At 40.2% G+C, this 25,573-nt stretch overlaps 1 protein-coding gene across 5 annotated transcripts in view; it reads left to right on the top strand.

Annotated features, from left to right (window-relative positions):
• LOC122554520 (putative oxidoreductase ZK1290.5) overlaps nt 1-25,573 on the top strand; it is a 111,442-nt gene that overhangs the window by 71,097 nt on the left and 14,772 nt on the right. For all 5 annotated transcript variants that reach the window (XR_015758175.1, XM_043699664.2, XM_043699668.2 and 2 more), the window contains exons 4-6: nt 4,228-4,319; nt 20,466-20,648; nt 24,450-24,509. Coding sequence is in view for 4 of the 5 variants with exons in the window: in XM_043699664.2 (XP_043555599.1) it covers nt 4,228-4,319; nt 20,466-20,648; nt 24,450-24,509 (335 nt within the window). In the remaining variant the exon portion in view is untranslated. The remainder of the gene's footprint in view (nt 1-4,227; nt 4,320-20,465; nt 20,649-24,449; nt 24,510-25,573) is intronic.

Raw genomic sequence — 25,573 nt, 5'->3', positions numbered from 1 at the left:
CTCCCCAAATTTCAGAACCTATGAACATATATTAAATGAGGTATAAGACCCATAGAGACTCAGTTGTCATGTAGTTTTACTAGTTCCAGTGCAGAGGCCTCAGTTGCTATTGTGACCAAAGTACTGACCAAAATATTCTATGCCTACACAATATGAACACTATGCAGATTTGTACACTCTTAATATATTGTTATGCTACCTTGTTTGATAAATTATTTAAAAGATTTAACTCACCCATACAGTCAGAGTCCTCAAATGTTTTATTAACAAATAAACAAGGTAGTTTCCTTCTTAATTTGTTTATTTTTCTATCTGAAATTCCATGGGAAGTACTACTGTAATTTAATTTCTAAATTATGATAATGTCAGCTGCATTTGTAATGTAGGTTTTTTTTAGTGCAGTCTTCACAACTAATGATTGTGGCACCTGACATTTAATTAGTGGCATTTGATGTTGACTCAGTGACCTTGCTGCCAGATTTCACAAGTCTCAAGAAGATGCTGAACAAGCTAAACAAAATAAGTAAAAACAGGAATTAACATATCAGGAATTCTTCGAACTTTGAAGAGTATGCATAATTATTTGATCATGGGCTCAACATCTGAGTAACTGAAAAGATGAACATCAAACAACAACAGCCTGAGAAAACTGAATGTTGTGCTCTCCTGCCTCACCTGAAGGCCCCAATTCCCACTGAGGCCAAGTTTCATGGCTGCCGACATCCACAACCACCTGATGAAGGAGCGTCGCTCTGAAATCTAGTGTGCTTCCAATTAAACCTGTTGGAATATAACTAGTGTTGTGTGATTTTTAACTTTGTACACCCCAGTCCAACACCGGCATCTCCAAATCATGACATCCCTTTAGCAATTGCTCAGCTTTATCTGCTTATTTGCTTTATTGGCTTTATCAGTATTCTTTATCTGAAGCCTAGATGTACTTTTGTTCAACCATGGGAAGTCTGACATCAAAATCCAGTCACCACACACAAGTTTGCTGGTTTAGATCACTAAGATAGTGATTAAGAACAGGAGACCAAGTAGTGCTTTCTCTCATTCCAAAGATCGATGTGGTTTGTTGGGGAATGTTCACTGCTATGCTGCTGAGACAGCGCTGGCGTATTGATCAGGATCGAACCTTCCTGGTTTATGTATATCTCAATACTAAACAATATGCCATACTCCTTACTAAGCCAGTACAGCTTGACATATTTCTGAATAAGAATGAAGTCATACATAAACTGATACCATTAAAGCGCCCAGCATCGAATGGTGATGCAAAAAGTGTACAAATTGTGCAGAGATCTTCGCAGGAGTATTTGCTAGCTGACAAGTTATGCAGTAATGGTCTGTTTCTGTGCTGTATGACTCGAATTCCCATGTGTCTCTTTGATACAAGCTGAATTTTTCTGTTCTTGTACAGAATAATGCCATAGTCTACAACAGATTGCTTAACTTTCAAATTATTGTTTGAACCTGTTCCCAGGACAAGATTTAATTAGCTAAGACCTGACATCAATAGCAAAGTGAGACAAAAGCAAGACAAGGTGAAGATGAGTTATTATATACCAACATAAAATGTAGGAAATTCAATGCTAGTCCAAAGGTCAGGGTGAAAATCACTGAAGTGATAAGGAGAAGTATGTGTTTGGCTTTGTTGTAAAGAGATCATTTACATATTCATGAAGATTGGAGCCAGACTCCATTCATATTATGCAGATAATTTGCTTTAAAACTGAAATCTGACAAGAAACTCCTGCTAGCTCTCAAAGTGAAAATCAAAAAGGACCTGAAAATTTGCTGACATATGGTAAAATGCCACCATTCAATGTACACATTTACACCCAAAATACCACAGATGAGTTAGCATTGTGGTGGCAGTGGCTGGAAAGGTACACTAAGTATTACACAGATAAGCAAATTTTCAAACGGCAGCTTCATGAGTGTCACACTTTACTGTATTGCACAGTTCATCATTAGAGAAAAGTAAATCATGGTTTTGTTTTAAACAGGGTGGCATTGTGACTTAGTGCTTAGCATGGGTGCCTCACAGCGCCAGGGACCCTGGTTCGATTCCAGCCTCAGGTCTGTGTGAAGTTTGCACATTCTCCCTGTGTCTGCGTGAGTTTCCTCTGGCTGCTCCAGTTTCCTCCCACAGTCTAAAGATGTACAGGCTAGGTGGAGAAGCCGTGGGCCCAGGGATAAGGTAGGGAGGGGGTCAGTCTGGGTGGGATGCTCTTCAGAAAGTCAGTCTGGACTAAATGGGCTGATTGGCCGGCTTCCACACTGTAGGATGATTTGGAGATGCCGGTGTTGGACTGGGGTGTACAAAGTTAAAAATCACACAACACTAGGTTATAGTCCAATAGGTTTAATTGGAAGCACACTAGCTTTCGGAGCGCTGCTCCTTCATCACAACCACCTGTGTGATTTTTAACTTTGTACACTGTAGGGATTCTGTGAAGACTAATCAATGACCATCACAGTCTCAATCATTAGAAGTCAAAATTCAGATTAAGAGAGCAGAATTGAGTTGATGAAAATGGAAAGACACTCCCAGGAAGAAAAAGAAAGAAGCCAACAAGGTAATTCAAAGGAAAAAAAGAAATTTCTAGGAAAATGTAACAGGTCAGGCAGCATCTGTGGAGATAAAGTAGGGTTAACATTTCGGGTGATCTTTCTTCAAAACACAAAGTATGCAGGAAGGAAATATAAATTGTTCCTGTTAATACTTTTTATGAATAGATGATATTTTTGTTAATGACATGGTGATATCGAGTTTTTTTTACATTTAATTACTGTGGAAATATGGTCCTATCTGTTTTGGTTACATTGCAACTCAACCTATTGTTGATGTTGATTAGTCATATTTTAATCTGAGAATTTACATTCACATAAATTTTACATTTTCATGTATAAATTGTTTCCTTTAAATTGTGACAGAGTGCAGTATGTGGTAAGAACTAACCTCTGTTCCATTGAACAGATGTAAATAAAGGTAATTCAGTCATGCCTGCCTGCTGTGAATTTAGTGGTGAGTTTCTTTAATGCAATGCACAACGATTGGTTATCATTATTCATTCAGAAAGGTAAACATGAATATTGTATATCAATATGATTATGCAGCGATATCAAACTTAACTTAATTTAAACTTAACTTTAACTTAAACTGGAAAGCTACAGACACCTGAATGAGAAAAGCAAGTTAATGATTTGAGTAAGAAACTTTGCCAGTCCTGATAAAGGTATTCACTGAAAATAAAACAAAGAACCGCGGTCACTAGAGATCTGAAATAAAAGCATAAAATTCTCAGGGAAACTCAGCAGGTCTGGCATCATCTGTGGGAAGAATGCAAAGTTAATAATTTAAGTCTGGTGACATCACTGCGTCGACATCAAAATATTCTTGAGCCTATAAACCGAAATATCTACTCAATGCATTGAAGTAAATAGGCAACTTTGCAAAAGACTTTCTGCCATTTGATACTGTAATGTGCAGCATATTGCTGAATTGCTGGAACACTCGCATTCTCAAGAATTTTATGTTTTAAAAGTAGTGTCATTGAAATTTATTAGAGTTTATTAATGCGAACAAAACTTGTATTTTAACAATCTTTTGGGGAAAAAAATGGAGCTTTGACTTTATTCATACTATTTAAGGCTAAAAGTCAAACTACTGTTGTAACTCCTGGTCTCTTTGTTTATAATTAAACTTTTAACCTTAATACTTGGCTGTTAATGCTAGACTTATTCAGATTTGCTGTATATTACATGAAACTCCAGCACATTCAGTACTGACACAGAGCCAATATATTTGTGATTGTTAGGAACTCTTTGTCCTTGCTTGTGACCCTTTCATTTGTTCCTTATAGTTGCGTATAAATTTGGCAAGTACACAAAACATAGTTTCCTTCTTTTGATGCTGATGCATTTCTAATTGTTTTTTTTTTGCTTATGCCTCATTAGATTTTCCCAGCACTTAGCATGATTCATCAGGAAGCTGCAGTATGTTTGTATTAGAAAACTATTTCCTAAAGGGTTTTTGATGGCACAGGCATTTAAAGTACAGTGTCTACTTGGACCTTTACGCATTAAGTTCTTGCTCTTCTCTGAAAATTTCTATTGTTCCATATACTGCTGCAGCTGCATCTTTTCAATCCTGAAAGTAGTTTAATTCAGGATATCCTCTGACATGTAACTAATTCTCCGGCACGTTGTTTCTCATAGGGATATGTCGATCCATTGGCGTGAGCAATTTCCTCATTTCTCATTTAGAGCAGCTGAAGGAAGATTGTGACATCATCCCACATGTCAATCAGGTGAGAGGCTGCAGCATTTTGAATATTTGTAATGCAGGAAAATATGCAAGGGTTTAATGAGAAAAAGCTTGTCAGGTTCCCTCCTACCACAGACCACTTAAATTCTACCTTATTACTGTATATTGCCAATTTAATCCATGGACAAAACTTCTATGTAAACACTCCCTGATCCTCAAGCAAACTTCAGAGGTTGTATACGGTTGTAGATTTAGAAGGTGCTGATAAAAGAGCTTTGATGGATTGCTGCAGTACAACTTGCAGATGATAGAAACTGTCACAACTTATACATTGGTGGGGGGTGAAGAATGTTGAAGATAATGATGTTATGCCAGTCAAGAAGTCTGTTTGTCCTGGATGGTATCATGCTTCTTGAGTGTTGTTGGAGTTACTGAAGCCACCTTTGAATTGCAAGTTTTCATAGAATCATATAATTTTACAGTACAGAAAGGGGCCATTCGGCCCATCATGTCTGTATTTTATTATTTTAATTTACTTACACTAGCTGCCGTGATGGGATTTGAAACCATGTCCTCAAAGAATAAATTTGAGTCTCTGGATTACTAGACTATTGACATTAACTATGCTACTAACCGCCCCCCCCCCCAATGAATCCCAGTATTGTCTCTAATATCCCCAGAAGAACCATTTGGAAAAATAAGGTGGGAAATGCCAATGCAAATTATGCCTTCCTTCTGATGAAGTATTTTCAGCATGGCGTTGATAAAACAAACACCATCTAACACCAAAATAACAATCAAATACAAAACCGCATGAAAGTATCCGAGGTCAATGCATCAGCACCTCCTGGGTCATGTAATTGTTCAAGTCAAATATCTAGGTCAGTGCTTCTGAAACTTTTTCTCCATTTTGACTTGCTTTGAAGATTTAGAAATGTTATTAATCTGAGGTGACAGCTCTGACAGCTTCCCAGAAGCAGTAACGCAGCTGCTATTACTCAGTCAGATCTCCACAGTGGCCACTGCAACCCCATATTTCACAATCCCAAAATCCCTACTTTGGGTAGCCCTGGTCTAAGTGATACCTGTATCACTTAATCTATCTGGGGATGGCTGCCTGCTAGGCTGGACATCAGCTTGTTCGATTAATAATGAACATCCACTCAGCAAAGGGACATCGCAGAACCAAAAGTACAAGAGAAGAAAGATCAACATCTTGGCCCTAAGGCATTCCAACTGAAGAGAAAATGTCTTTTGGCAAAAGCTGTTCAAAGTCATTCTGGAGAGTCTATACGCACAACTCAATTCCAGAACAATGGAATCAAACTGAGTCAGCTGTACCAAACAGCTCTGACCTGATCATTGTTGTCACCAGGACTGGTTCAACAAAATTAATGTGGAAGCATGTGATATCCTGGAGGAAAAATGGGCAACATTCATTGCCTGTCAGAACAACCCAAAGAAGGCAGAATTCTCACAGCATAAAGTTGATGCCCAAAGACAAATTCAGAGTTTAAAGATAAGTGGTAGGAAGAGAAAGCTTGAGACGTCAAACAGTACACTGACTGCCAAAACATGCAAAGCTTTCTTGGAGCTACTGAGTTGATGTGTAGACCAGGGTGAAATAAACAAAACCCTTTTGCCCACAGGATGGTGTCTCTCTTCTTAAGGATGATTATGCCATCTTTCAGTACTGGAATGAGCTCTCCAACAATTCTTCAACTGTGAATACACAGTGTTAGCTGATACTCTCAGGCTATCCTCTAGAACAATCCATGGATGGCCCACCATCTATAGGAGAACTGCAGCAAGCAATCAAGCGGATGAAAATTAACAAAGCCTGCAGCCCAATGGTATGCCAGCTGAGGTCTTCAAATCAACGCTGCAAGCTCTCATCCTGCATATTTGGGAGGGAAAAAAAACTGATTTCATGAATGCAACGGTTATAACTAAGTTCAAGAAGGGAGATAAATTATCCTGTAGAAACTCAAAATGTTTCCCTATTGTCCATAGGAGAGAAAATCCTGATGTGCATTCTCCTGGTCACCTACTTCCTGTGGCTGAGGAAATCCTGTCAGCGTCATTGTATGGTTTTAGACCTTTCAGATGAATCAATTACATACTCTTTGCTGACAGGCAATTCCAAGAACAATGTCAAGAACAACACCAGGAACTCTCCATTGTAGTTATTTATCTGATCTAAGCATTGACTCAGTAAATCAGGACGGTCTGTGGGTTGTTCTTCAGAAATCTGCATGTCCAAGAAAATCCGTCACAATCCTGCAATTAGTTCATGACGATGTGACTACAGTTGTTTTGAGTGGGAGACACCTTCAAAATCTGGACTGATGTTAAGGAAGACTATTTGCTTGCCCTCATATTATTTACAGTTTACCTAACAGTATTTATTCACCTCAAAGATGAACTATCTACTGGTGTGAATATTAAATATCATCTGATTAAAACTACTTTAACCCGAGTCATCTTCATGCCAAACTAAACACGACCGAAGACATATATGACCTGCAGTATTCAGCTGTGTCAGTGTTCATTCTGTGCTGAATTTCAAATCATCCTCTATCTTTTAAATTCTGCACTCAAGAAACTTGGCCTATCCTTGAATATTTCCAAAACAAAACTCTCGTATCAACCCAGATCTAGTCAGTTAAATACTCCAGCTGCCACATGTTCAAGGGGAGACGATGGAATATAGTGATAATTTTCCATGCCTTGGAAGCCACCTTGCTCAAAAGGCGAACATTAACGAGGAGATCTGAAACTGGATCAGGCAATGTTAGCTCAGCTTTCTACAAACTATGGCAGTAAGACCTTGACAAGAACTTTTAAAGATCTCTGCCAGTCAGCAAAAGCTAGATTCTGCATACTGAACTTTTAAATGGCCAGTGATCTCAAACGGGACAAAGAAAATAAATACAACAAAGACACCATGAAGCTTCCTTGAAGCACAGCAGCATTCATTTTAATGACTGGGAGGAGCTTGCTCCCAATCATTAAACATTGTGACAACTTTCACATCAATCTTCATTGCGCTTTGCATTATAACATCTTAATGGTAAAAGAAAAAGAAGTAATTCCAAATCCCTGTTCCACATGCTCTAAGAGCTGCGGTTTGGTTGTGCTCAGTTATATGAAGATCCACAGCAGAAACCTACTGATAATGAACATGCTGCATTACGTTTATGCTTTTAAAATAAATCTCAAAATATTTTTACCCTCAATCTACTGGGTTGCAGATCCTCAAGCAAACCAAATTTTATTGTTTCTGGGAAAAAACACATGCTTATCATACCAATCTGTTCCCTGCTTATGGATTTAGAAGAATTACAAATTCCTAGAAATAACAGTATTATCTTGCAGTCCCTAAAGATCACCCTTTAGAAAGAGAATGCAGTGTCAGTAGGGGTAACTGTGATGTTTAGAATTCGTGCCATTCAGTCAAATTCACCCAAAAGATCTCTCTACTGAAATTATCCATCTTATTCTGCCTGAAACACACCAAGCTGTATTGGGTCACATAGAATGGGCTTGTGATGGAAAGGGAGTTCAGGCAGTTTCAAGTAAGAAGTATAGTTTTACTACCTCATTATTTATGATGCCTGGTTAGTCATGTTAAATTTGGTTACTGAAAGCTGACAGAGAATCTATCTCCTTACTGAAAATTTTTAAAATCTATTTTGTAGCAGTACAAATTGTTACTTGGTACATTAAAAAATCACTTCAAGGACAGGTGGTCACAATTATCTAATTGAAAGACTCAATCAAGTTATTTGGCAAGTCTATTTAATATAGTTAACCTAGATGCCAAAGACAAAGCTGGAGAAGCTTGATTGTCAGATCAGGTAACCCTCGAGGCTCCCACAAGATGGTTTTGACCTGAGAAACATCAAAGACTCGCGGCTAGTTTCCAAGGAACAAGTATCCATGGGTATCCAATTTTGAGGATTTACATTTTTCGCCAGTTCCTCTGAGCCAAACACCATGTTAATAAATGAAATCTCACATAGTCATTATGCCAACTTTTAGTAGTTAGTGAAGTGTCACAGTTCATTTTACCTGAGGAGGCACATTGTGAAAAGTTTGTAAACGAATTAAATCTGCTACACTAATTTCAAAGACTGTCTACCTTGTACTTTTCTGATAAGTGTCAACCATACTTCAGTTGTTTTAAAGACATTACTGTTTATGAATTTTTATAGAACTTTGCTCTTAAAATTCACTCAATTATTAATTTCTTTAAATCAATATTCCTCATATCACTAGTGGCTCCCCAGTGGTTTAGCTTACAGTAAGTCAGATAAAACACTTTTACAATGACTAGCGAGTTAAATCATCCAATGCAATATAAATTTACTTTGTGCATAAGTAGGCCAATATCCATCAGACCACAAGATCCACTTGTCAAAAGGAGGTCTATGAGGTGAATTGTTGGTCAGAGTAATTTGCAAAGAATCAGACTCTTACTTTTACTTGGCATGAAATGACTATCTTTCATTCCCAACTCAACCAAATTCCTTTAAAAAGGACAATTATTTCAGAAAGGTCACTGGACCCGATGAAGTTCAATGGTCACCCTGCCTCAGGGAACTTTTACTGAACTTTTCCTCAGGTGGTTAACTGAGTTTGGTAGGGCCATTGGTAATAAAGGTCCATGGGACAATACACTGATAGGTTCTGTTTTGATTCCCTGCTTTGTTTTTATTTGGTTCATTCTGTCTTATTACTACATATTATACAGTATAGAATTTCATAGAACTCCAGAAGATTATTTGACACATTATACTGTCTGAAATATCTAACCTCTAACCCCCACTTCCTGCCTTTTTCCCCATAGTCATTTAAAACATTTTTAACCAAATGCTTGTTCAGCTCCCTTATGAAGCCTCATAATAATTCATATTGTGTCTGTTTTTCCTCAAGCATTCCATGACCTACTACTTTTCCATGTAAAAAATCATTTTGTACTATTTTGCGAAGAGCATAATTAAAATTAGATTTTATGTCATTTAACAGCTAATAATTGCCTTCTTAACAATTTGAACCAATTTTTAATACTTAACCATTAAATTCAAGGGGGTTTCCTGCTCTCCTTCAATCCCACCTTTGGGAACGTAAGCTGCACTGGGGATTATGACAGGATTGCCAAATCAATTTTTGTGACTTCTCTTCCCATACTCTTCTTCATACTTACTTCCAGCTGGCTGGGAAAACCACAATGTGATCTTTTTCACTTCATTTTATTTTTTAAAAAGGAGTTTAATTATAAAAGAAACACCCTGTTATTAATTAAACTAATCTTAATTGACAGCTGCACAGAGTAGGAAATTTGATTTTGTGCCAGAAGCTACACAAATCAACAGTGACTCTGAAACACATGCCTAAACACAGAAGCTCAAGGCTGCTTCCAAATCACGCCTACGCTTCATTTCTGTAAAATCACAAATTCAGGAAGATTGAACTTTGAGCAAGTCCTTTTAAATCTTTGGATGGACAGAAGCAATCAAAACTAGTATTGTGTTTCAGTTCAGACCAGAAGCAGCATCCAGTATTACTATGGATTCCATAACCCCACTGATTTGCTCCTACCGGTTCCATATAGAATTCCATTTATAAAAAACTGAAACTTAGTAATATAAAGCAAGCACTTTAAGGACTGGCAGGTAAGCCAGAGAACATAACTGAAACTTCGAGTATGGCGCATGCTCTAATTAATTTCTACTCCATCTAACTACAAGGTATTAACACCTGATTACTCTGTTGCTGTATGCTAACTTGTATCAAATTCCATTCAGCAACATCCGCATGCTGGCTGACCAACACTACTCCTATTCTGACTACACCTCAACTTTAAAGTTTTCTTCCCTGTAGTATCCTCCAGCCTTTCAACCCATCATCATCTCTGTGCTCTATCAACACGTAGCCTTGTGAATCCTTGATCTTAATCACTCCACCATTGAATGATATGCCGTTAGCTGTCTATGACACAAATTCTTGAAGTCCATTCATAATAAACCTCTGCCTCAATGCCTCTTCCTTGTGCTTTAAGATGCTGCATTGAACCCATCTCTTTGACCAACTTTTTTGTTGTCTGTCCTAATATTTTCTTATGAGAGTTGTCATCACATTTTGTGCAGCAATATCCCTATAATTGTGGATGTTTTGACTGTATTAATGGCACAATGTAAATGCAAGTTATTGTTGAGTTGTCATTGTTAACTGGAGAGAAAAATAACTGTAGCCTAATTCGCATAACTAAGATCATTATATATTGTAAACATACGACATGGTAAAATGAAAATAAAAACAGAATGAGTGACTTTAAATTAGGGAAAGCATCTCATCATTGTATCCTAGTCCAAGAGTATTTTATGACCTCGATCTGCATTGAATTTAAATTAAAACAGCAAGTGCTTAGAAATTCAGCAGCATCTCTGGGGGGAAGAAACAGGGTTAATGCTTTGAGCCCAATATGACTATCTTCAGAACTAGTGTTTTTTATGATGCTGACATTGGGATTCAAAACTTTCTTTCCCTATGTGCAAAACCATAGATAATCAACTAGTTTACAAAAATTTTATAAAATAATTAAGCTACTAAATAGGTGTTGATTGACAGTGCTCAGAAAAGCTGGGGTGGGGGTGGCATTTCTTTCTTATAATTCTTATTGCTTGCTAAACTCAGAAATGGTCATTTGATCGTGCACCAAAGTGCCAGTTAGTGGTTAACTGAGAGGAAAAGGAAAGGGAAGGGTGTATCACAACTGACGTCTGACTAAAGGATACCTGGAGATATTATCTGCTTACACGGAGTAAATATTCAAAGATTTCAATTATGCAATATTTGTTGTTGAGGTATTTCTTGTAAAAAGTTTCACTTTAATCATATACATAAAGGATTAGAATACAACTGAAGCACGCAGAGAACATGTTTTGAGACTGACAGAGTGTTTACTAGCCTCATCAATAGCTATTGAGTCCTGGTGCAGATAAAATAGGATAGGTTTCAGCATTTGCTCGCTTCACAACCAACATAGAGTGTAGCAGTGTATATCACCTATAAGATGTACCGCAGTAACTCACCAAGACTCCTTAGGCAGCACATTCCAAACCTGTGACCTCGATCACCTGGAAGGGCAATAGCAGCAGCTGCACAGGAGCATCTGCAAGTTCTCCTCCAAGTCACACACCATCTTGACCTGGAACCATTTTGCTGTTCCTTCATTGTCTGAGGATCAAAATCGTGGAACTACATTCCTTACAACATTATGGGTTTCTCTGCAACCCAAGGACTGCATTGATTCAGGAACACAGCTGGCCACTGCCTTTGCCACACAATTGGGAAAAGTTAATAAATGCCCAGCCAACAATACCCAGATCCCACCAAAAAAAAACTGGGAGAAATTAATTTACATAGCACCATTTTGAGCAGTACTACACAGACTACTCCTGGAGAATCAAGCTAAATCAGTTTTTCCCCAAATTTTTCCCCAAGTACTGTTCTCTTTAGATATATCCATATTACATCATATCAGGGCCAGTTTGACAGTACAGCATTTGCAAGCTTCAGAGGTTGGTGTGTCTTCTTTTGAACCTCTGCCACAGCCATTCTTACATTGAATTGCAGGCAAAGCCATTACATTTCTTTCCACTCAAAATTTGAGTTGAATTTGTTCATTGGTGGTTTCTAGTGCATCAGCTGACTGCCTCACCAAGTAGGAGAAAGTGAGGACAGCAGATGCTGGAGATCAGAGTCAAAAAGTGTGGTGCTGGAAAAGCACAGCCGCTCAGGCAACTTCTGAGAAGCAGGAAAGTCAACATTTCGAGCTTAAGTTCTTCATCAGGAATGAGGGGATGGCCCAAGGGGGCTGAGAGATAAATGGGAAGGGGGCGGGGATGAGGGTAAGGTAGCTAGGAATGCGATTGGTAGATGAAGGCTGGGGGTGATGGTGATAGGTTGGAGCCGAGGGTGGAGCGGATAGGTCGGAAGGAAGATGGTCCGGTAGGACAATTCCAGAGAGTGGTGACGTCTTGAAGGGTTGGATCTGGGATAAGGTGGGGGTAAGAGAAGATGAGGAAACTGGTGACATCGACATTGAATCCATGTGGTTGGAGGGCCCCAAGGCGGAAGGTGAGGTTTCTTCCTCCAGTCGTTGGGTGGCCAGCATTTGGCAGTGTAGGAGGCCCAGAACTTGGTGGAGTGGGAGGGGGAGTTGAAGTGGTCAGCCACAGGACAGTGGGGGTGTTTAGTACGTGTTCCTGGAGATGTTCTCTGAAACATTCCACAAGTTGGCATCCTGTCTCTCCAGTGTAGAGGAAACCACATCAAGAGCAAAGGACACAGTAGATGAGGTGTTTGGATGTGCAGAAAAACCTCTGCCACATGGGGAAGGATCATTTGGGACCTTGGATGAAGATGTGGGGGGAGTATAGGTGCAGGTTTTACACCTCTTGCGGTGGCAAGGGAAGATGCCAGGATTGGAGGGTGGGTTGGCGAGGACCTAACGAGGGAGTCACAGAGGAAATGATCTCTACAGAATGCTGGGGAGGGAATATATATCTTTGATGGTGGGGTCTGACTCTAGGTGGAGAAAATGGCAGAAGATGATGCATTTTATCTGGAGACTAGTGGGTTGGAAGGTGAGGACCAGGGAGGTTCTATCCTTATTGCGGTTGGAGTTGTGGGGTCCAAGTGCGGAGGTGTCAGAAGTGGAGGAGATGCGCTGGAGTACATTGCTGTCCATGTGGGAGGAAAATGGTGTCCTTGAAGTAGCAGGCCATCTGGGATGTTCTGGATTGGAATTCATCCTCCTGGGAGCAAATGCGGTGGACGCAGAGGAATCGGGAGTAAGGGATAGCTTTTTACAGGAGGATGGGGTGAGAGGAGGTGTAGTCCAGGCAGCTGTGGGAGTCAGTGGTTTGAAGTAGATGTCCAGGTTAAGTTGGTTGCGGAAATGAAAATGGAGAGGTCCAGGAAGGGGAGGGAGGTGTCCGAGATGGTCAAGGTGAACTTGAGGTCAGGATGAAAGGTTTCCGTGAAGTTGACGAACTGTTCAATCTCCTCACAAGAGCACGAGGTGGCGCTGATACAATGAATGTAGCGGAGGATAAAGCAGGGAATGGAACCAGTGTAACTATGGAAGATGGACTGTTCCATGTATCTGACAAAGAGGCAGCTATAGTTGGGGCCCATGTGGGTGCCCATGGCTACCCCTTTGATCTGAAAGAAGTGGGAGGATTCAATGGAGAAACTGTTGAGGGTGAGGACCAGTTCAGCCAATCGAATGAGTTTGTTGGTAGAAGGGTACTGGTTGGGTCAGCAAGAGAGGACGAAACAGAGGGCTTGGAGGCTTTCATCATGGTGGAAGAATGTGTACAGGGACTGGATGTCCATTGTGAAGTTGAGGCGTTCGGGGCCAGGGAACCAAAAGAAGTGGTGAGCAAGGGTGGTGTCCCGAATGTATGTGGCGAGATTCCTGACTAAGGGGAAAGAACAGTGTCAAGCTGTGCAGAGGTACGTTCATTGGGGCAGGAGCAGGCAGAGATGATGGGAGATCCCCTGAGGTGATGAGGTTGTGGATGGTCTGGGAGATGATAGTTTGGTGATGGGAGGTGAGGTCGTAGTAGAGGGGGCAGTAGGAGGAGGTGTCCCTTAGTTGGTGTACAGGTCAGTGCACCAAACTATGACTGTGCCCCCCCCTTGTTCACTGGTTTTATGGTGAGGCCACTGCCGACTACACCGCCTCCGTGATCGCCGCCAAGACAACCACTGCCGCGATCGCCACCAGAACCGCTGCCGCCGAGACCACCGCTGACTCCCCATCACATCAATTCTGCCCCCATAGTTGCCACTGCCTCAGCCACTGCCACCCCCACTGATGTCACTCACCACAACACCATTGATGAACACGTAGCTGCCACCGAAGACATCACGAGTGTCACACGGAACATCACTTCCACCCCTGCGGATGCCACTTGAATGCACCACTTCCGACACCCCCGACCCCCCACGGTGTGTGTCACTTCCTTTGGTGATGTCACCCACAATACCATGACCACACCCACTCCAGAGGCAGTCTCCACTTCCACTCCCAACTCCAGCTCTACATCAGGTCTGAGCCCCCAGACCTACCATGTTTTTACCATCCCCCCAGACCTTTCCATCACTGAGGATGAACAATCAATCCTTAGTAAAGGCCTCACCTTCGTCCCACTATGCTCCCAAATCAACAAATTCAACACGTGTTGCAACATCGAACTTCTCTTCTGCCGCTTCTGTGCTTACTTTTTCCATCAGGACTCCCACCCACTCTCAGAGTACCCCTCTGCCTGCCTCCAACATACCCCATCCACCTGGACACCCCATGCTGCTCTGTTACCCGCCCTTGACTTCATCTCTAACTGCCACCATGACATTAACCGCCTCAACTTGCTCAGTCCTCTCACCCACTCCAACCTCCCATGCTTGCAATGCACAGTCCTCCACTCCCTCCGCTCCAATCCCAACCTCACCATCAAACCAGCAGACAAGGGGGAAACGTAGTGGTAGTTTGGTGCACCGATCTGTACACTGCTGAAACCAGGCACCAACTCATGGACACCTCCTCCTACTGCTCCCTCAACTACAACCTCACCTCCCATCACCAAACTATCATCTCTTAGACCATGCACAACCTCATCACCTCAGGAGGATCTCCCATCCACAGCCTCCAACCTCATAGTCTGGAAACCCTGCACCACCCAGTCCTACCTCTTACCCAAAATTCACGAACCTGACTGCCCCAGTCGACCCATCATCTCCGCCTGCTCCTGCCCCACCAAACTTATCTATCGCATTCCTAGCCACCTTCCACTCAAGCCCACCCTTCCCAGTTATCTCTTAGCCCCCTAGCTCCCCCCCCCCCCACCACCAACATTCTTGAAGAAGAGCTTAGGCTTGAAATGTCAACTCTCCTGCTCCTCGGATGCTGCCTTACCAGCTGTGCTTTTCTATCACCACACTTTCTGCCTCACCAGGTACACTGCAGTAGCCTATGTCAGGGTGAACAAATCTGTTAAAAATTACAGAAAAAAAAAAGACTTGTTTAAAAGCCTATTCCATATAGCCGCAATGGCACATGCATCACATTGCATCTTTCTTGGCAGGATGTAGCTTGAAAGAGAATTCAGTGAGGGTGGGAAGAGAGGAAATCCATGTCTGAGAACAGTGTGTATTTTTCCAATTCCCAAAGCTTCATTTCTGATATTACATTTAAGTCCCAGTCATAACTGTGTAGGAAAGTTACTGTCCTGGATGTGTCTGCTTTGTGAACTCTTTTCCTGCTAGTAATTATTCTTCCGCTCATTTTTTTTTTATTTATCTCTTGTCTGCACTTGGCCTTTAAGATCTTGATTTGTAGTAAGTGGAAGCTGAACGTTGACCAGATTATTTGTTCTGTAGATGGAGAATAGGAGAGTTCCCTTGCAACTCACTCTTGTGATGTGGCAAGCAAATTGTTACATTTTCTGCAGCAAGTGTCAGAAATGCATTAAACTCCTTAATATCAGAGCTGTATTGTGTCTGACTAAGGCATGTACCACAATGACAAACTGTTTAAAATGTACCATTTTGAGGACAGGAAACCAAATGAGTAATCACTATTATAACGGTTTGTAATTGTTTCCTTCCATTTAAGTAATTCTATGAATGCTGCATAAACAAGACATACCGTTCACTCAGCCTGGCTTTACTTGCAGCAGATAAAGTGAAAGCATTTACCAACATTCCTCTTTTTGTACCGTGCTTGTTGTTACTTGGAATGCTCTTGTTTCAAAATCCCCTGAAAGATGCTTTATAACATGATAATTGAAGTGGTTTCATTTTATGTGTGTTCAAGGTTTTGATACTTTACTGTTATACACTGAATTTAAAATGTGCTTTGAAACTGGCAGATTGATAAAGGTATTCCTCACCAGCACATTGCCTGGGAATGAAGCGGAGGAGGTGGGCAGGGAAATGTTGGGAATGTTATGATGAGCTAATATAGGCCTTTCAGGAATTGCTCACCAATGGCAATAAAAGAAAAATCCTGATGGGAGTGTGTACAGGCCTTCTCATGGTAGCCAGGATGTGGGACAGAAAATAAATTAGGAGATAGAAAAGGCATGTAAGAATGGCACTATTACAATAACCATGGGGGACTTCAATATGCATGTGGACTGGGAAAATCAGATTGGTAGCAGATCTCAAGACAAGGAATTCAAATGTCTATAAGATTTGTTTTTTTGGAGAAGCTTGTAGTATAGCGCACCAGAGTTCTGGGTTTGGTGATGTATAATGGGGCAGACTTGATAAGGGAGCTTAAAGTGAAGGAACCCCTCGGGGGGACAGTGACCATAACATGATAGAAATCACCCTCCAGTTTGAGACAAGAAGCTGGAATTATATGTAATGGTACTACAATTGAGTAAAGGTAACTACAAAAGCATGAGAGAGGAGCTTGCCAGAGTTAATTGGAAAGGGAGCTTAACAGGGAAGACAATGGAGCAGCAATGACAGGTGTTTCTGGGGGTAACTCAGGAGGCTCAGGAGAAATTCATCACAAGGAATAAGAAACACACTAATGTGAGGAAGAGGCAACCAGGCTGACAAGGGAAGTCAGGGCCAGCATAAAAGTACAAGAAAAAGCATACAATGTGGTCAAATTAATGGGAATCCAGAGGACTGGGAAGCCTTTAAAACAAGCATGCGATACCTAAAAAAGCTGACAGTAAGCTAGCTAGTAATATAAAAGAACATTCAAGAATTTTTTTAGATATCTGAAATAGAGAAGCAAGAGTGGACATTGGACTACTGAAAAATGAGACTAGGGAAGTAATAATGGGAAACAAAGAAATGGCAGTAGAACTGAAAAGGTACTTTGCATTAGTTTTCACAGTGGAAGGCACCAGCAGCATACCAGATCTACAAGAGAGTCAGAGGACAGACTTGAGTGCAATGACTATCATGAAAGAGGTGCTGAGGAAGCTGGAAAGTGTGAAGGTGGATAAATCATCCAGACTACACCCCAGAGTTCTGAAAGAGATAGATGAGGAGACTGTTGAGGCATTGGTTGTAGTCTCTCAGGAATTACTGGAGTCAGGGAGGGTCACACAGGACTGAAAAATGGCTGATGTAACACCCTTGTTTAAGAAGGATGAAAGGCAGAAGACAGGAAACTACAGGCTGGTTAGCCTGACCTCAATGGTTGGTATGATTTTACAATCCATTATTAAGGATGAAAGTGCATGATAAAATAGGGCTGAGTCAGCAGGGCTTCATCAAAGGGAGGTCATACCTGACAAATCTGTTAGATTTCTTTGAGGAGATAAGGCACAAGTAAAACAAAGGCAAGCCAGTGGTTGTGATCCATTTAGATTTCTAGAAGGCTTTTAACAAGGTGCTGCACAGGAGGCTGCTAAATAGGATGTGTCCATGGTGTTACGCAAGGTATTCATATGGAAAAAGGATTGATTGACTGGTAGAAGCCAAGGAGTGGGGATAAAGGATTCTTTTTCAGGATGGCAGTTGGTGACCAATAGAGTTCCACAGGGGTCATTGTTGAGACCACACCTATTCATGTTACACATTGAAGATCTGGATGCGGGAACTGAGAGCAGTATTGCTAAGTTTACAAATGACACATAGATAGGTGGAGGTACAGGCAGTGTTAGCATTCATTTCAAAAGGGTTATTATTCAACCACAGAAATATAGTGCTGAGGCTGTATAAGGTTCTGGTCAGACAGGATTTGGAATATCGTGAGCAGTTTTGGGTCCTGTTTCTAAGGAAGGTTATGCTGATGTTGACAGGTTGCAGTGGAGGTTTTTTAGAATGATCCTGGGGATGAAGAGCTTGTCGTATAAGGAGTGGTTGAGGACACTGGGTCTGTACTTGATGGAGGTTAGAGGGAGGAATCTGATTGAAACTTACAGAATACTGAGAAGCCTGGATAGAGTGGATGTGAAGAAGATGTTTGGGTGGTGGTGGAGGATTGTTTTTCAGTCTGGAGGCCTGTGACCAGTGGAGTGCCACAATGATCGGTGCTGGGCCCTCTACTTTTTGTCATTTACATAAACGATTTGGATGTGAGCATAAGAGGTACAGTTAATAAGTTTGCAGACGACACCAATATTGGAGGTGTAGTGGACAGCGAAGAGGGTTACCTCAGATTATAACAGGATTTGGACCGGATGGGCCAATGGGCTGAGAAGTGGCAGATGGAGTTTAATTCAGATAAATGCGAGGTGCTGCATTTTGGGAAAGCAAATCTTAGCAGGACTTATACACTTAATGGTAAGGTCCGAGGGAGTGTTGCTGAACAAAGAGACCTTGGAGTGCAAGTTCATAGCTCCTTAAAAGTGGAGTCGCAGGTAGATAGGATAGTGAAGAAGGCGTTTGATATGCTTTCCTTTATTGGTCAGAGTATTGAGTACAGGAGTTGGGAGGTCATGTTGCGGCTGTACAGGTCATTGGTTAGGCCACTGTTGGAATATTGCGTGCAATTCTGGTCTCCTTCCTATCGGAAAGATGTTGTGAAACTTAAAGGGTTCAGGAAAGATTTACAAGGATGTTGCTAGGGTTGGAGGATTGAGCTATAGGGTGAGGCTAAATAGGCTGGTGCTGTTTTCCCTGGAGTGTCGGAGGCTGACGGGTTTGGGGGTGGGCAGGGGGTCAGGGCTCGCGCGCAGTGTGCTGCTGCTTCATCTCCTGAACGGGGAGCAGACTTCACAGAAAATTCTGAGCCCCCGAGGAAATCAATTAATCGAATAATCAATTATCTGAACGAAATAGTGCCCGCACATCTCGTTCGGATAATCGAGGTTCCTCTGTTTACGGTGAGTGTGGGACAAGGATGGAATTTGCGAGATGAAGTAGTTTATTAATCGCAGGTCTTCTTGATCAACACCCCAACTTGATTACTATCCCTAACTGAAGAACACCCTCCAGCCACCCAATGACACTCTTAACTAAACTCAATTTCCTCACTGATCTGACTATCCACTCATCCTGCTCCCCTGTCCAACCACACAATCATCCATCCATTAAATTGAATTTTTTAAATCAAGGGCTGAAGGGTCTACGTCTGCACCTATTTCATCACAAGTGGTGTATAGACAGGATATATCCTGTCTTCCCTGAGCTACTCACCTCTGATTGAATTCCCTGGGGGATGTTCTGCTGCTTATTTCTGTGAAAGCAGTCTCAAAGGTCCTTAGTAGAAAGGAATTGCAGTGTAAGTCAGGGGAATTCAAGAGCTCAGTGGCAATCTGACAATTACTGCAGCTGCTCAGAAGATCCAGGCCTATGTAATCCTTGTGCCTGTCTTGGAAAATCAGCAGCTCCCTCCACAGAATGCCTGGTAAAATGAATGAAAAAAAAGTGTCAGGATGAAAATAGATAAGAGAACAGCAATATTAAATGAAGGCAGGAGTAAAGAAGTCACAAAAGGGATAGAGTCAGTGAAGCAACCTAAAGGGCAACACAGAAAAATGAGGGATTACATGCTTTAACTGTGGCTACAAGAGAACCACTTTGTACATTTAGACAAATATTGGATTGCTGAAGATTGTAACACTGTGACATTTTTGGTTGATACTTTAACTATTTTAATCACAATCACAACACAGCAAAATGTAACACAGTAGCTGAGCAGGATCCCTCATGAATGTGATGTTACATTCAGTTTTAGGCTGATGATGTTTTGTACTGAAAGTTACTCACCTCAGCTGATCATAATAAAGCTCTTCTGCATGGACAGAATAGGAGATGTCCATGTCCACACTTAAATATGTCCCATCAGCCAACTGTAGGAAAATTATTCCAGGATAGAAAGATTGACCATTTGGCTGTCCACCTCAAATTTACCCCCAGAATATGTGACAAGGGGGTACCTAATGGAAGTGAAATAAAGAAACTAACCAAAATAATGAAATACTGTATAAACAAATTTTAAAAGATCAACATTGTACTGGAGTTTGAGGTCACTTGAATTGCACTGTATAAAAATTGGAGATTGTATATCTAGGAGAAGAATTTGAATTTAGTACAATATTCTGCAAAAGTGAATGGGTTAACTTGTAGATCTGTGCTCTGGCTATGTGATTGTGTATTGTGATTTACTGTACATGCTGTACAACTGTTGTATGTTACACAGGCTGAATATCATCCTTTCCAACGGCCACAAGAACTAGTGGACTACTGTAGAAGCCATGGAATAGTCTTTGAAGGGTACTGCCCACTAGCTAAAGGACAGGCCTTGTCACATCCTGACATCATCAAAATGTCAGAGAAATATAACTGCTCACCCTCTCAAATCTGTATCCGTTGGAGCATACAAGTAAGTCAAATCTTTTCTCCGATGTACATTGCCGTAATTTCTAATTGGTTGACTTTTTCTCAGATGATAAAACCGTATCTGGAGTTTAGTCACAAACCAAAACACGTTAGTTGTTTTGAATGAAAGAACATTAGTGATACTAAAAACAATCCTTCAAAAAGTTCTAATTATATTAAATGTTAACAGTAATTTGAATATTTCTAAAATAGGTGATTATATAAAGAATACTGGGTGCTGCTGTGAGGCTTGAAATATCCACTGTCAGTAATTTTGAATACTCCAAAAGCTGACTTGATAGCACAGACATGAGCTGAATGCTTTTCAGATTTAAAATGTTGCAGGTTAGGAGAGTGTGTACAGACTGAGATGGACCCTGGATCGTCCAATGGATTACATCAGTAGAAACTTGCATTTCAATAGTACTTTTAATATAATAAAATTTAACAAATTGCTTTAGTGGAATACTATAATGGACCTCTTATATTAGCCATGTAAAATATGAGGGCCAAAGACTAACAGCTTCATCAAAGATGTAGATTTTTTAAAAAAATCTTGAAGTTGGAAGGAGAGGTTGAGAGGTTTAGGGAGGGAATTCCAATGCCTAAGATCTATGCAGCTGAAGGCATCACTCCCAGTGGTGGAGAGATTTAATTTAGGCATGCTTGAGTAGCCAACTTAGAGCTTGTGGGGCTGGAATCCAGGACCATTTTCATCTCAAAGGAGCAGATTTACAAGATTATCTCAACACCATTCACTGCCCTGATTTGGAAAGACATCAGTGTTCCTTCAGTTTCACTGGGTCAGATTCCTGGAGTTCCCTCCCTGTGGCCTTCATCAGATGGACTGCAGCAGCTCCAGAGGGCAGCTCACCACCTAAGGGAAATTAGGAATGGCCAATAAATGCTGGCCAAGCCGATGAAGCCCACATTCCCTGCAAATGAATTTTTAAAAATGTCTACAGATGACCAATAACTTCTGAAGGAACATAGAATCTAGGAGCACAGGTAAGTTATTCAGCCCTTTCAGCCTACCCACCATTCAATAAGATCGTAGCTGATCTTGTAGTCTGAACTCCACTTTCCTGTCTGGACCCATCACCTTATCTTTCAAAGATATATCTAAGTCAGCTATGAATAAATTCAAAGACCCAACCTCCACTGTCTTTTGGGGAATAGAACTGCATACACTAATGGTGCTCTGAGAGAAAAAAAAAATCTTATCTCCATTTTAACAGGAAGACTTCTTATTTTTAAATTGTTCCCTAGTTCTAGTCTCCTCCACAAAAGTATAAACTCTTGGCATCCACACTATGAAATCTGCTCAGGATCTTACATGTTTCAATAATATCACTTCTCATTCTTCTAAGCTCCTAGGGTTATTAGTCCAAAAACCCCTTCTTCATAAATATGCCCTTCATCCCAGGAATGAACCAAGTCTAACTTTTCTGAACTGCTTCTAACAGTTATAATGTGAGTAGAATATGTAAGCCCAGGCAGAAATGCATTCGAGGTAACAAAGTATTAAGGATATATTAGGACAGATGACCAAAAGATGAATTGAAGTAGTAGCTAATGACAAGTCTCTTAAAGGAATAAAAAGAGGGGAAGATGTTTTAGGAGAGAATTCCAGAGCTGAAGGCACAGCTGCAAATGGTGGAGGAATTTAAATTGGGTAAGCTCAAAATGCCAGATTTGAGGAGCTCTGACATTTAGCAGGGTTACATTTTCATTGTAGTACTTGGATTCAAATTTAGATGGGATGTTAGTCTAATGTATGCTGGTTTTAACAACCCAACTGGAGATTATTGTAGGCTGATTCACCCCAGTTTTTGGTGAGTGAAAACAAAAGACTTAAATATGTCCATAAATTAGCAAACCCATTGAGGAAAAACTGGCATTCAAATAGTGAATCTCACATTTGTATACAGTAATAGAGAATGCTATTTTGCAATTGGCGCAGGTTAATCAGATTTTAACTGGACTTAACTGTGCTGTATTTGAGATAGACTGACTAACTCTAGGAGTTTCCATTTCAGTACCTTCGACTCCACAGCACTAATATCAGTCACAATGATGAGTATAAGAATGGAATTTTTTTAAAAATCAACCATAACTCTGCAATGAAATTTCCACAACTAATCAGAAAATATTTGATTGTCTATTCGAATGTCTACTAGTTTCCACTTCCCAGTAATGTGCAGTTCTTTAATAATACAGAGCAATGATAATAAGTATTCCTTGTGCTGTTTATCCTTTGAATTTGTAATTGTTTATTAATAATGAGTGACACAGTCTCGTGTGTTCTGATATTCTGTAGTAATGGAGCAGGCATTCAAATATTGCTTATTGCAAGACCCTATTATTCTGTTAAGTGACTGTAAACATACATGAAATGAAATGTTTATGGTGTTGAGAAGTTTCTAAATATTTGGCACACATATTCTACAGGAACTTGGGATTTTCTCAGAGGTATCTGTGTTTAGGTATAGGAGAAAAATCAAACATTCAGTTTGATTTCAGTTCAATTCCCTGAGAATCATTCACACAGTTCTTGGCAAGCAAAAGCCTTTTATCTTCAATAACTGGTCAATAGTCCACAGATCAACAAACCTCTTGTAGTCACCCAACTTCATCATTGCACACCACCCCTCAGCTCCAATTCATCTGCAACCACTTCAATAACTACTTGTTCAAACCGATGTTTACACAATGTTTGCCATAAGCTTCAGGTTACTTGTTTTTCAAATCATGTAGATTCCTTTAAAACACTAGTTTTAAAACAGTTCTTTCTCATTTCAACCCACAATTTAGAAAAACAAAACACGCTCTTTACAACTTTGCTATATGTAATTGACTTGTATATTGTACTGAACACGCTACATGTAACTAATGCATATAGTGTACCAATTCTGCTGTATGTAATTAAAGTATGTAATGATAAGATCCTCTATATTTAATATATAATAAACTCTGCTCTATGTAATCCTCTGTAGCAACCCATGTAAGTAACATACTAACTCTGCTTTTTTAATTCCTTCACAGGATATGGGCATTGCTGATAAGCCTAGTATTTATGCCGATCCCTAATTGCCCCTGAGTTGAGTGGCATGTTAGATCATTTTCAAGGCCATTTAAAAGTCAACCACATTGTTGTAGGTCTCAAACTAACATTTAAAGATGACAGATTTCCTGCTGTAAATGGATGAGTGAATCAGATAGTGTTTTATGACAGGCCATGATAGTTTCATGGTCACCATTAGAGTCATAGAGATGTACAGCATGGAAACAGACCCTTTAGTCCAACTTGTCCATGTCAACCAGATATCCCAACCCAATCTAGTCCCACCTGCCAGCACCTGGCCCATATCCACTTTATATAATATACTAACCGTGCTATACACAACTACTATACATGTAACTAAAGTTTATAATGTAATAACCCAATTATACACAATCACTGTTAATAATATCCTAATCCTGATGTATGTAAACACTATGTGATGTGCTGTATGTATGCAGTGTATTAACCATGGGAATGTTATGGGAAAAGATCCTACGTCTTTGCTCTTCCACAAAATTTTGAGAATTTGTTTTGTTTTAATAACCTCTCAAAAAGAATGGCTATTAATGTGGAAGGTTTATTAGTATACACTCTAAGTGAGCCATTTCCTTTTCACTATCTGAAGAAAGGACTGATGTTTAAATAATAGAAAAGTAGAGACAGAGACACAAAATGATTTGTATTAACTCAGGATGAATTGATCATTCAACTTGTGATTAATTTCTTTATCTCAAAACCAAGAATGGAGTTGTCACCATTCCGAAGTCTACCAAGAAAGAGAGGATTTGGGAAAACTGTCAGGTAAGTTTTTTTTTCTGAAAAAAATTGCATTTTTAAAATATTCTCACTTTATGACATTGTCTTTTATAAATAGTTCTGCACCGCTCCCACATTAACGTCTAACATCCCTGCAGTCTGGTCGAAAGGTTTATTATAAGCAATAATGTTTTTGTACTGATAGTTCTTGCTATGAAAGAAAAGACTGTCATTTTTTGGAATTAATACTCAGTGACTTAGCAATACTAGCAATTCATAGAATTACTGATAGAGTATCTTTACAGCAACAAGTTATATAATCACTGGAAAAAAAGCCTTGGCTTCAATGATTAGCAATGACAAACAGAAGGTTCATGACGGCGAGTGACAGAATTATTGGCAGAAAGCTTTAGAACTGTTCAGAAAAGCAACGACACAGAGTTTCAGTCAGTCAAAAAGCCTGAGAATTACAGCCACAAGTTACAACAACAACAAATGTGAATCATTATTATTAATGCACATTATTCACTAACATGTTGGCCATGTGTATTAGTGCTTAGTGAGCAATTGAATTTTCTTCATGGAGATATGCACTGGGACCCGTGAAGGAGCAATGGATTTCAATGTTCAGGTGCACAAATCACTACATACTCGTGCACAGATACAAAGAAAAGTTGGTAATACAAATGAAATGTTGGCTTTTATCCTGTTGAATTGAAATTTGAGTAAATTACGCTTCAGTTGCTTAACAGCTTGATTAGCCCCCAGCTGGATTACTGAGTTCAGTTTAAGGCATCAGACCACTGGAAGGAAACATTGCTCTTGATGGACTACGGTTCAGATTCATTTAGGATGTTCAGTGCCTAAATGGATTCAGTTCAAATGTTAACAAGATCATTGGGTAGATAAAACAACGTTACTTTCTATTGTGGTGGAAGTCCAGACCAATTAGTGTTAGGCCATTCAGGACTGAAATCAGGAGGCATATGTTCCGTATAAATGGTAGAGAACATTTGGAACTCACTGCTGCAGAAGACTGTGGCTGTTGGTTGGATTGAAATTGTTATGACTACAAAGGCATACACTTTATCAGGTAAAGGTAACAAGGG

The sequence above is a fragment of the Chiloscyllium plagiosum genome, unplaced genomic scaffold (assembly GCF_037043375.1).
Source record: "Chiloscyllium plagiosum isolate Xiang-an unplaced genomic scaffold, Cpla_swu_hap1 HiC_scaffold_9, whole genome shotgun sequence".
NCBI classification, from domain to species: domain Eukaryota; kingdom Metazoa; phylum Chordata; class Chondrichthyes; order Orectolobiformes; family Hemiscylliidae; genus Chiloscyllium; species Chiloscyllium plagiosum.
Note: the sequence above shows the minus strand (reverse complement) of the source record. Positions and strands in the feature narration are given on the sequence as shown.